Consider the following 12,708-nt stretch of genomic DNA (forward strand, 5'->3'; position numbering starts at 1 on the left):
CCCGCTTCCGGCGCCCTCGGGCCCGCCCCGGCCGGCGGTGCCACATCCTCCGGTGACGTCAGCTGGCGCCGCCATATTGGGAAGGCGCAGCCCCAGCCGCCGCCGCCGCCGCCGCCGCCCGGAGCCCGGCTTCCCCCGGGCCGCGGCCGCACGAGCGGGGAGCGCCGTTCGCCTCGCCTCGCCTCGCCGGCCCGCCCGTCCCGCGCCCACCCGTCTCCCCATGACTGCCCCCGGCCCCGCTGCCGACGGACGTCGCCCGGGCGCCGCGATCTAACACGGAAGCCCGGGCCGCGGGCCGCGGGGGGGCGAGGAGGGAGGCCCGGCAGGTCCCGCGGCCCTCTCGGCGCGGCGCGGCGTCCCGGCGGGAGCCATGACCTCGCTGACCCAGCGCAGCTCGGGCCTGGTGCAGCGGCGCACCGAGGCCTCCCGCAGCGCCGCCGACAAGGAGCGGGTGGCGGGCGGCGGCGGCGGCGGCGGCGAGGACGACGCGCAGAGCCGCCGCGACGAGCAGGACGACGACGACAAGGGCGACTCCAAGGAGACCCGGCTGACCCTGATGGAGGAGGTGCTCCTGCTGGGCCTCAAGGACCGAGAGGTGCGGGGCGGGGGCGCGGCGGGGGCGGGGGCGGGGGCCGAGCCGGGCGCCCGCAGGCCCTGCCCGCGCTCCTCGCGTCTCCCGGCGGCCTGCACCGCTTCCCCCCTTTTCCCGCCTGTTTAACCCGCGGAGCCCCCCCCCCGCGGAGGGCCTGCTGGGGTGAGACCCTGGGACCCCCAGCACCCCGCGCTCCCGCGGGCCCTGCAGGCCTTCGGACTTGGGAGGGCTCCTCGGCTCTGCTCTATGGGGGGGGGGGACCAGAACCCACGCACACGCGCGCACACCACTTACCGCGGTGCCGTTGGGAATTTCGAAACATTTCAGTGAAATGCTAATGGAGGCGAAAGTGCTTTTGCACCTGATAAAAAAGTTAAAAGTCGCGACAAAATTCTCACGACGCCTCCCGGAAAAGGACTTCCCAGGTAGTAACTTTGCTTTGGGTGAGACGTTATTTTCAGCGTCACTTTTGCATGTTGCGGGTCGACTAGTCCCCAGGACGCCGCGCCCTCCGAAGGGGAGGCTTCCTCTCCCTGCGAGTGCTGCAGACGTCGGCCGGGGGGTTGGGGTTGCACCGAAAGCTCTCGCAGCCCCAGGTCTAGGTTAAAGCTGCCAGGGGCGGTCTCGGTGGTGGGATTTCGAAAGGTTATTTCCAGCTCAGTGTCTTGGGAGGATTTTGCACACACGGAGAAGTGGGAGGAAACCTCCTAAGGTGGATATCTGCATACTCTCCTCCTAGGTTCTGTCGTTAAGGTTTTCCTAGGTTGGCTTCATCACATATCCTTTGATGTACGAAAGTGATTATTTTTAGAGTCGTGCAGCTGATCAGCTGGATGAATGGATAGTCTGTAAGTCACACATGGGGAGGTGGTTCTAGAAGCTCGTTTTATCCCAGCACAGAAACTGTACACTTTTTAAGAGTCAAATAAGGGAAACACAGAACTATCCAAGTTTGTTTTGAAAAAATTTTTTTTTTAAAGATTTTATTGATTTGAGGGAGTGAGCGAGCTGAGAGCAGGAGCAGGGATGGAGGGAGAGGGAGAAGCAGAGAGCCTGATACGGGGATATGGGGCTGGATCCCAGGACCCCTGAGATTATGACCTGAGCCCAAGACAGGTGCTTCCCCGGCTGAGCCACCCAGGTGTACCTTGTTTTGTCTTGTTTTGTTTTTAAATTTATGATAGTCACAGAGAGAGAGAGAGAGAGAGGCAGAGACACAGGCAGAGGGAGAAGCAGGCTCCTTGCACCGGGAGCCCGACGTGGGATTCGATCCCGGGTCTCCAGGATCACGCCCTGGGCCAAAGGCAGGCGCTAAACCGCTGCGCCACCCAGGGATCCCTTGTTTTGGTTTTTAATAAAGTTTTCCCAGCTCAGAAAGGTGGGCAAAAAATTTGATCTTTATAAAACAATTTAGTCTTATTTCACCAAAACTTTATATGGATTGTGGCCTCCTAGTATTTAGTGATTTAGTGAAAATAAATTTACTGTGAGGGGATCCGCGGGTGGCTCAGTGGTTGAGCGTCTGCTTTTGGCCCAGGGCCTGATCCTGGAGACCCGGAATTGAGTCCCACATCCGGCTCCCTGCATGGAGCCTGCTTCTCCCTCTCCCTCTGCCTGTGTCTCTGCCTCTTTCTTTGTGTTTCTCATGAATAAATAAATAAAATCTTTAAACTTATTTTGATAGAAATGTCCAGAATATTTGCGACATCTAGGTTTCCCATTTGTAGGTTTTTTTTTTTTTTCATTTGTAGCTTTTAATAATGATCACTTGAAAAGACATCCCTCTGAGTGTGAAAGGGGCTCTCAGTAGGTTTCTTAATTACTGAGTTACGATGGGAGCAGATTGTATGTGAAACTTTTTTGTTCATTACGAAAACAACCTACAGATCTTCCGTAATTTACATTAGGGTTATATTCTGATAAACCCATCATAAAGTGAGTATTTTAAGTTGAAAATGCATTTAGTACTAACCAACCAAACATCATAGTTTAGCTTAGCCAACCTTAAACATGCTCAGAACATGTTTTATGTTAGCCTACAGTTGAGCAGATCATCTATCACAAAGCGTATTTTATAGTAAAGTGTTGAATAGCTCACACAATTTATTGAATGTCGTTTTGAGAGTGAAAAAACAGAATGGTTGTAAGTACATCCATTGGTTACCCTTGTGATCATGTGGCTATGCCTAGCAAATTGTATGCAGATCACTAGCCCAGGAAAAGATCAGAATGTGAAGTATTACTTTTGTACAGGCATAACGTTGAAAAATTAAGTTGGGGATGGTCTGTGGATAGAATGTCTTAGAAATGTGATTTTTAGGAAGTATTCAACTTGCCAGATTTTTAAGCTTCACAATTTAGAATCTTGGTAATAAACATTTTACTTTAAGTGCCGTTTCCCTCCCCACCCCCCCTTTTGGAACAAAAGTAACATTTTAGAAAATACCAAAAAAAAAAAAAAAGAAAAAAATGAAGATGGCAATCATCTATATTCCTGAGTGAACAGTTTTGGTTTATAGTTTTTGATAGTTCTGTGTGGATACGTCCTGTGTGTAAAATTAAGACTTAAAGCCGGAAAACAAAAACCCCAACTAAAACCAAAATTAGCTTTTGGATTTGAGTCACTCCAAGTGAGAAATTACGGTGAAAAAGTACCTTTGTTTCCCAAATATGTGTTACTGGAAAAGGTTAAGCTGAAGCATATTGACTTGCTATGTTTCTGTGGTTTTCATGAAGATAATCTAAAGAATTTGTTGAAGCTTACTGGTACTTAAAAGGTAGACAATTTAGATTTCTTTGGTGGCAGGTAAATTGAAACCATGTGTTGTGCTTCTGTCAGGAGCCACTGTAGTTTGGCATCTCGTGGCTAAGGTCCAGACACTAGTCAGTTCTGACCATTTCTTGTGATTTCAACAATCACATAGAGAAACTTTTTATTTCCCCTTTTGCAGGCAAGCCCAGGGAATTGAAGTAGAGGTGGATGGGCTTGGGATTTGACATTGTTTTAGATTTAGGGTTTTACGTATATAACTTGTCCTCACATCTTTATAGTACTAATAACCAGACCTATAACCTTCTCCATTCATAAGTTTTGGGAGGTTCCCCCCCCCCCCCCGTGTCTTCAACTTGTATCATTCTATATAGGAGGTAAGGAATTACTCTTACCTAGAGCCCTAGAGCCTAGGCGTTTATGCTTGTTAATAATTAAATTTATGGGGACACCTGGGTGGCTCAGCGGTTGAGCGTCTGCCTTTGGCTCAGGGCGTGACCCCGGAGTCCCGAGATCGAATCCCACATCGGGCTCCCTGCATGGAGCCTCCTCCTCCCTCTGCCGGTGTCTGCCTCTCTCTCAGTGTCTCATGAATAAATAAATAAAATCTGTAAAACAAAAACAAGCAAAAAAAAGATTTTAATTTATGTTTGATATTAAGTTTCAAGCTTTAGGGACAATATGTAGGTTAATTGACTGCTTTAGCTTACATCCATCTTTGTTATCTTTGGGTACTCTAAAGATATTAAAACCTAAAGTTTAAGGTTAGGTTAGGTCATTAATGATGGATATATTACCGGGGTGTGTCTGTGAGAACTATTATATTTGAAATCCAAACAACTGAGAAAAAGTTAAGAAATCGTAAAGTGGCAAAAATTGGTTTTACTTTTTTTTTTTTTAAAGATTTTATTTACTCATGAGAGGGAGAGATGGAGAGATGGCACACAAGGAGAGCGCAAGCAGGGGGAGGGGCAGAAGCAGGGAGTCTGGCTTGGGGTTTGATCCCAGGACCTTGGGTTCACAACCTTAGCCAAAGGTAGACACTTAATCCACTGAGCCACTCAGGCACCCTTTACTTTGACTTCTAAAAAAAGCTGAGGTATTATGGCTTTCTAAAAAATTTTTTTGTTCAAAAATGTATTCAGGAAAGTGCATGCAAGTGTGATGAATTTTCACAAACTGAACACAACTGTTAAACAGCACCTAGGTCAGGTGCCTGGGTGGCTCAGTGGTTGAGCGTCTGCCTTCGGCTCAGGTGGGGATTCCAGGGTCCTGGGATCGAGTCCCACATTGGGTTCCTTGCAGAGAGCCTGCTTCTCCCTCTGCCTGTGTCTCTATGCCTCTCTCTGTGTGCCTATAAACAAAATCTTTTTTTTTTTTTTTTAATTTTTATTTATTTATGATAGTCACAGAGAGAGAGAGAGAGGCAGAGACACAGGCAGAGGGAGAAGCAGGCTCCATGCACCGGGAGCCCAACGTGGGATTCGATCCCGGGTCTCCAGGATCGCGCCCTGGGCCAAAGGCAGGCGCCAAACCGCTGCGCCACCCAGGGATCCCCTATAAACAAAATCTTAAAAAAAAAAAAAATCTAGAAATAGAACCACTTTCCAGAAGCCCCAGGTGATGCCTTTCAAGTTACTGCCTACTCCTCAAGGGTACCCACTAGCTTTACTTTATAATTCAACATAGAATAATTTTGTCCATTTTGGACTTCCATTTGCTTCTTTTGTTTTGCATTGTGACATCCGTATTGTGTGGGTTGTCATTTGTTCATTTTCTGTGAATTACCAATTTAACACATTTCTAATCTACAGTGTTTACAAAATGACATTGACTTACATTCTGAATCTAGTGCCCCTCCTGTTCTCTTTTTACTGAACAGAAGACTCAGCTTGCCAACAAGCAGATTGTCTGGCCTCAGATTTTCTATTAGGAGTATCTCTAAAGTCATTGTGAGGAATTTTTTCTTTTTTTGAATTTAGATATATATTTTACACTTTTTACCAGTGATTTTCCTTTGTGGCTTTTATTAAAATACAGGTGTCATTACCCCCTCTGTGATTCCGGTTGTTCAGTCTGGATGGAGCATCAATGACAGAGATATTAAGTAAATCTTGGGGTGGCCTGGGTGGCTCAGCCGTTTGGCGCCGCCTTCGGTCCAGGGCCTGACCCTGGAGACCCGGGATCGAGTACCATGTTGGGCTCCCTGCATGGAGCCTGCTTCTCCCTCTGCCTCTCTCTGTGTCTCTCATGAATAAATAAAATCTTAAAAAAAAAAGTTATTAAGTAAATCTTTAGAGGCCACAGCAAGGATGGTAGGCTTAAGCTTGAATTCAACTTCCAAATTAGCAAGATTCCTGTAATCTCTCCCTATTTTTGAAGGGGAAAGGCAGCAGATGAGCCACATATTTTCCTTTCCCTATTTGATTTTTCCATAGCTGTCTCCAAGAGCCATAGGGTTTTCAGAATGCCTCATAGAGAATTACCTCAAATAAGTAGTGTCACCATGCCCTGGGCCGAAGGCAGGCACTAAACTGCTGAGCCATCCAGGGATCCCCAGTTATTACCATATTATTGACTACTCTCTATGCTGTACTTTTTATTCCCTTGACTTTTTAAATTTAATTTAATTTTAATTAATTTATTTAAATAAGCTTCATGCCCAGAGTGGACAGCCATGCCTGTCGCAGGGCTTGAACTCGCGACCCTGGGATCAAGACTTGAGCTGAGATCAAGTCTGACACTTAACTGAGTGAGCCACCCAGGCACCTCTTGATTTACTTATTTTATAACTGGAATTTTGTAATTTTTAGTTTTTAGTCCCCTTCACCTTTTTCACTCATCCCTCCCCCCCTATTTTTTATTTTTTAAAGATTTTAATTTATTCATGAGAGAGCAAGAGCGAGAGAGAGGCAGAGACACAGGCAGAAGGAGAAGCAGGCTCCATGCAGGAAGCCCGGCGTGGGACTCGATCCCTGAGCCCCAGAATCACGCCCTGAGCCGAAGGCAGATGCTCAACCACTGAGCCACCCAGGTGTCCCAGTGGAAAAGTTCTTAAATTGGAGTTAACAGATGGAGTTTAGAAACTGAGCACTCAGCAATTTTGTGTGGATTTTTCTAGAGAAAGAGGACATAACTTTCATCATATACAAAGCACTTAGTGAACCAGAAGATTAAAAGATAACTGAGTAGGAGCTGTTTTAGTTTAATTTTTTGGTTTTTTCTTTTCTTTTTTAAAAGATTTTATCTTTAAGTAATTTCTACACTCAATGTGGGACTCGAACTCACAACCCCAAGATAAAGCGTTGAACCAGCCAAGTGCCCTGCTTTACCTTTTAAATTTTTTATTTTTTATTTTTTATTTTTTTTTACTTTTTTTGGGGAGGGAGTGAGGGGGGAAGGGACAGAGGGAAAGGGGAAGAAAGAATCCTAAGTAGGTTCTCCACTCCCAGCAGAGAGTCCCAATGCAGGGCTCCATCTTACAACCCTGAGATCATGACCTGAGCTGAAACCTAGAGTCAGGCACTTTACTGACTGAGCCACATAGGGAGCCGGTCTTTTTTTTTCTTCCTGAAAACTTACAGAAAATTCCAGGTTTCAGGGTTGCAGTGAGTTGGATTTGAGTTTTTGAGATTTGAGGTAGGAAGCTGACATTTCTGTAGCCTGGTCATCTTGTTTGAATGACATCACAAGCTGTGTAACTACCACATCTAGAATTCTAACAATGTCCATATTTTTATCAAATATTTACTGAGCCAGTCCTTTGATGGAGTACAAACACTAGGAAGAAGACCTCTATGTACAAGGCCATTTTATTTTAGTTCTGTATGTCAGAACTCATTGTAAACTACAAAATGAAATTCTGTTGCTGTTCTAGAATTTTTTTTTTTTTTATAAATTTTTATTTATTTATGATAGTCACACACACACACAGAGAGAGAGAGAGAGAGAGAGAGAGAGAGAGAGAGGCAGAGGGAGAAGCAGGCTCCATGCACCGGGAGCCCGACGTGGGATTCGATCCTGGGTCTCCAGGATCGCGCCCTGGGCCAAAGGCAGGCGCCAAACCGCTGCGCCACCCAGGGATCCCTGTTCTAGAATTTTTTGATAGTGAATATCTCTTCTGGCATATACTATCACTCAATAAGTATTTATTAAGTAAATCATGTATTTTTGATGGGGGTAATGTGATCCCTAAGGGAATGAAAGTTGGTTCTGGGGATGGTAGGGAGAAGTTCTTTTTACATATAGCATAAATACGCATAGGTCGTATAAATAGGCAATGTATTCATCTTATTAAAATTGTGGGGGTGGGGAGAGGGTGGTTAGGGAAAAAAGTCTGAAAAAGCTCCTTTAGGGAGCAGTAATGGAAAAAAGTTGAGAAACACAGAGATGAATCAGTATTGAAAATACTAAGTTTGTACTCTTAACCTGAGGTTTAGAAAATTCTCATAGGAATTTTTAGTGTAATAGAATTTGGCTTCTAGTTCAGTAGTGGGAGGAACAATTTTAGGGTACAAACTGTAGGAGGTTTTGAGTGAGATTTTAAGATCAAAGTTGTTCTTGTTGATAGTGTGTAGGTAAAGTTTTGTGAGTTGTCCCATACCCCCAATACCTTCTAGGAGGGCCTGGAAATTAAAGGACTACATATAGATTGCTAATGGTTATTTTTACTCTGGTTTCATTTTCTAGTTTCAGTTTCTTAAAAACCATTTTTAAAGCTTTATGTTATATGAAATAAGTTCAAAATAACATTTAAGAATTGTACTTTAAGAAAAAAAAACAACTTAAATTTGTTCACTGAAATTGAGCTTGTCCTTTAATTTTGGATCTATATTACCTAAAATGGAAGCAGGTTTAGTGTCCATAGGTTCAGTTTAACCCAGTTACTGAACACATTATGTATATCAGTCTCTTCTTGGTGGTGGGGTTTCAAAGAAAAATTTCTTACCCTCAAGGAGTTTCCAGTCTGTGTAGAAGACATATGCAAATGATTATCATAAAACAGATTGCTGACTTTCATGGAAGTACATGTTAGGTGTAGCATGGACATAGTGGTGGGGGGACATAGCATCCCCACTATGTTTTGGATCAGCAGCCAAAAGACTGCCATGTTCTTGACTTCCTGCCTTGCCCTTACTAGTTAGCCTGCCTTGCCCTTGACTAGTTAGAACAACTAGGATAAATGATTTTAATTCTTAGACCCAGTGCTAAGTTTTCCCTGGGCAGAATGGGCTTACGTTTGTGGGCTGTCCCATAACTTCTAGATTATAGGGGTCCCCTGAATTGGTATATGTGTAAGTGCTTCGAAAACTGCAAAGTACTGAACGAATGCAAATGAATAATTACCTAGGCCCCAGAAGCAACTTAAAATTTATCGTGGTATTGATATGTATTTAATATTTTCCTATTTTTATTGTTTCTTGACCCTCTTTTAATTTATCTACTGGGCTTAGAACATTCCTCTTCTGACCCCTATATCACCATTTCTTCCCACCTTTCTGTGGTCCTACCACCTGTCTTTGATGACCCCACCCTCCACCCCCTTTGGGGAGGGAGGTGATGGGAGGAAGTCCTTGCCACCTGACTTCTTCTCTTAAGATGGTAGGGCTGGGTTTTCTGGAGAAGGCTTGGCTCATAATCCTTTCTTTTATAATTTATTTAATTGAAAAAGATTTTCCTGTTTTCCTCCTTTTAATTTATTTTTCATTTTCCCCTTACTATCTATAGGTCCTTTGGCTACCGAGGCCTTCCCTGAGGGGGTTGAAAGTAGGGAAACATGGGAACAGCAGTTTCCAAAGTTGTACGAAATTATAAAAAAAACTTTGTGCAGGACTTTTTGTTAAATGAGTCTAGGGAAAAGTAACCAGAAAAGTCTTAGTTTTCACAAGCGTATAGTCTAGTAGTGGAGAGACACATGAGAATTAAAGTAAGCGTAAAGTAGCATCATCCTAAGTGCTGCTCAAGTAGTGGAGACAATGCATTTTTAGTTCAGAGGAAGTAGTGAATTAGGTTGAGGCTGTTCAGGAGAATGTCAGGAGCAGAGGGGAGTTGAGCTGGGCATTGTACTACTTACAGAAGAAGGATGGGAATTCCATTCTAGGAGAGGAGGGGAGGCTGGGCCTTGCAACAGAATCTCCCAGGAGATTCTATTCACAAAGTAGTTTGAAGCTGACTGGAAATTGGTTTGGGATTAACTTTCATTTGATTGTCGCAAATAATCTTTTAAGGACTCCTCTCAGCCAGGTGTCTCATGCATCTATGAAATTTTATTTTATTTATTTATTTTTATTATTTATTTTATGATAGTCACAGAGAGAGAGAGAGAGAGGCAGAGACACAGGCAGAGGGAGAAGCAGGCTCCATGCACTGGGAGCCCGATGTGGGATTCGATCCCGGGTCTCCAGGATCGCGCCCTGGGCCAAAGGCAGGCGCCGAACCGCTGCGCCACCCAGGGATCCCTTCTATGAAATTTTAAATTAGAAAATTGTTTTAACATACATTGTAGTGATTTTTGTAAACTATTGGATGTGTTTAGTTTGAATTTAAGGTAATCTGTCTATCCATCGTCCATCTCCTGTTCTCAAATAGTTGAGGATCTTTTATGATCTGGGCCCACTGACTGTTGGGCTAGAAAGATTAAAATGGTTCCATTCTACAGTCTCAGTAGTCTTGTGACTGATAGGTCTGAAAGAGTAAAAGGAAAGCTGGAGGTTCTTGATTTTTAATTTTTTTTATTGTCACAATATATGTCACATAAAATTTACTATTTCAGCTATTTTAAAGTCTATAATTCAGTGGCACTAAGGACATTCAGATTGTTGTGATGTTGCAGCCATCTGTAGAACGTTTTCATCATTCCAAACAAATTATACCCATTAATCACTAACTCTTCATTTCCCCTTTTGCATTAGGTTCTGGCAGCCACTACAGATGATCCCCAACTTACAGTGATCTGACTTACAAGTTTTTTTTTTAATTTTTTAAAAAGATTTTATTTATTTATTCATGAAAGACACACGGAGAGAGAGGCAGAATGTGTCTCTGAGGGAGAAGCAGGCTCCCTGCAAGGAGCCCGATGTGGGACTCAATCCTGGATCCTGCGATTATGCTCTGAGCCAAAGGCAGACGCTCAACCACTGAGCCACTCAAGCGCCCCTGACTTACAATTTTTTGACTTCATGATGATGTGAAAGGGATATGCATTCAGTAGAAACCATACTTGGAATTTTGATCTTTTCCCAGGCTAGCAATGTGTTCCAGATACTCTCCCCTTATGTCTGGCAAAGGATAGTGAGCAGCAGCTGCCAGTCAGCCCTGTGATCAGGAGGGTAAACAACTGATGCATTTAGAACTATTCTGAACTGATAAAACCATTCTGTTTTTCACTTCCAGTACAGTTTTTAGTATATTACATGAGATATTGAATACTTTATTAGAAGATGGGTTTTGTGTGAGTTTTGCCCAATTTTAGGCTAATCTGCATGTTCTGAGCATGTTTAAGGTGGGCTGGGCTAAACTATGATGTTTGGTAAATTAGGTATATTAAGTATGTTTTCAACTTAAAATTATATTTTCGACCTAAAGAGTGGTTTATTGGGATGTCACTCCATCATAAGTTGATGAAGATCTATATTGTTCAAATTTTTGAGGAACTACCATATTGTTTTCCACAGTGGTTGGACCATTTTACATTCCCAGCAGCAAAGCACAAGGAAAGCATCTTCTGCACGTCTTGGCCGCTACTTGTTTCTTTGTTATATTGGGGGTGGTGGCGGCGGCGGCGGCGGCGGCGGGGGCGGCGGCGGGGGCGGCAGTGGTGGTGGTGGTGGTGATAACCATTGTAACAGGTGTTAAGTGGTTTTTTTTTTTTTATGACCTTTTTTTTAAATTTTTTTTTTTAATTTTTTATTTATTTATGATAGTCACAGAGAGAGAGAGAGAGAGGCAGAGACATAGGCAGAGGGAGAAGCAGGATCCATGCACCGGGAGCCTGATGTGGGATTCGATCCCGGGTCTCCAGGATCGCGCCCTGGGCCAAAGGCAAGCGCCAAACCACTGCGCCACCCAGGGATCCCTGTTAAGTGGTTTTGATTTGTATTTCTCTAATGATTAGTAATGTTGAGCATCTTTTTATGTGCTTATTAGACATTTGTATGTCTTCTTTGGAGAAATATCTATTCAAAGTTTTTTCCTTTTTTTTTTTTTTAAGCAGGTTGCTTTGTTGAGATTTAGAAGTTTTCTTATATTCTGGATATTAATCATATAGTAAATATATGATTTGCAAATATTTTATGTTACATGGGTAACTTTTCACTATATTGGTAGTGTCCTTTGGTCCACAAAAGTTTTTAAGTCTGCTTTATTTTTTTTCTTCTGTTGCCTGTGCTTTTGGTGGCATATCCAAGAAGTTATTTTAAAATTTTAATGTCTTGAAGCTTTTCCGCTGTTTCCTCCCATGATTTTTATTGTTTATTTGTAAAGATTTTTATTTGTTTACTCAAGAGAGACAGAGAGAGGCGGAGACATAGGCAGAGGGGGAGAAGCAGGCTCCCTGTAGGGAGCCTGATGCAGGACTTCATCCCAGGACTCCAGGATCACAACCTGAGCTGAAGGCAGACTTTCAACCCCTGAGGCACCCAGGCATGCCCACCCGTGATTCTTAAAGTTTTAACTCTCATGTTTAGGTCTTTGATAGTTTTGAGTAAGTTTTTGTGTATGGTATAAAGTAAGGGTCTAACCTCATTCTTTTGTATATGGATATCCAGTTTTGTCAGTGGCATGTGCTGACAAGATTGTCCTTTCTTCATTGAATGGTCTTGGCACGCTTGTCAAAAAAAATCATATGACCGTACATGCAAGAATTTATTTCTGGGCTCTATTCTAGTCCATTGGTCTGTATTGTCTTTATGGTAGTAGCACATTGCTTTGATTACTCTAGCTTTATAATAAGTTCTGAAATCAGAAGTGTGAATTTTCCAACTTTGTTCAAGCTGTAAATTTTTTTTTTTTAAAGATTTATTTATTCATGAGAATACAGAGAGGAGAGAGGCAGAGACACAGGCAGAGGGAGAAGCAGGCTTCTTGCAGAGAGCCTGACGTGGGACTTGATCCTGGGTCTCCAGGATCACGCCCTGGGCTGAAGGTAGCGCTAAACCACTGAGCCACCCAGGCTGCCCAAGCTGTAAATTTTTGAAAATGAAATTAGATAGCAAAAACAAAAAAAAAAAAAAAAAAAAAAAAGCCCCATCCATCTGCCTATAAAAGGTTAGAGCCCTTGAAAAGAGCGCAGAAGTCTCATTCAGTCTCCTAAAGTCTGTTGATTTGATTGTCTTCGTTTAAGCTGCCT

The 12,708-nt window shown here is 43.5% G+C and overlaps 1 protein-coding gene across 1 annotated transcript in view; it reads left to right on the forward strand.

Moving 5' to 3' along the window:
• The first annotated feature begins 140 nt into the window (after positions 1-140).
• The window catches only part of GOLPH3 (golgi phosphoprotein 3), a 54,282-nt gene continuing 41,714 nt past the window's right edge, over positions 141-12,708 (forward strand). The window contains exon 1 of the mRNA XM_072757130.1: positions 141-595. Coding sequence (XP_072613231.1) covers positions 371-595 — 225 coding nt within the window. The 5' untranslated portion in view covers positions 141-370. The remainder of the gene's footprint in view (positions 596-12,708) is intronic.

This window comes from Vulpes vulpes, chromosome 4 (assembly GCF_048418805.1).
Source record: "Vulpes vulpes isolate BD-2025 chromosome 4, VulVul3, whole genome shotgun sequence".
NCBI lineage: Eukaryota > Metazoa > Chordata > Mammalia > Carnivora > Canidae > Vulpes > Vulpes vulpes.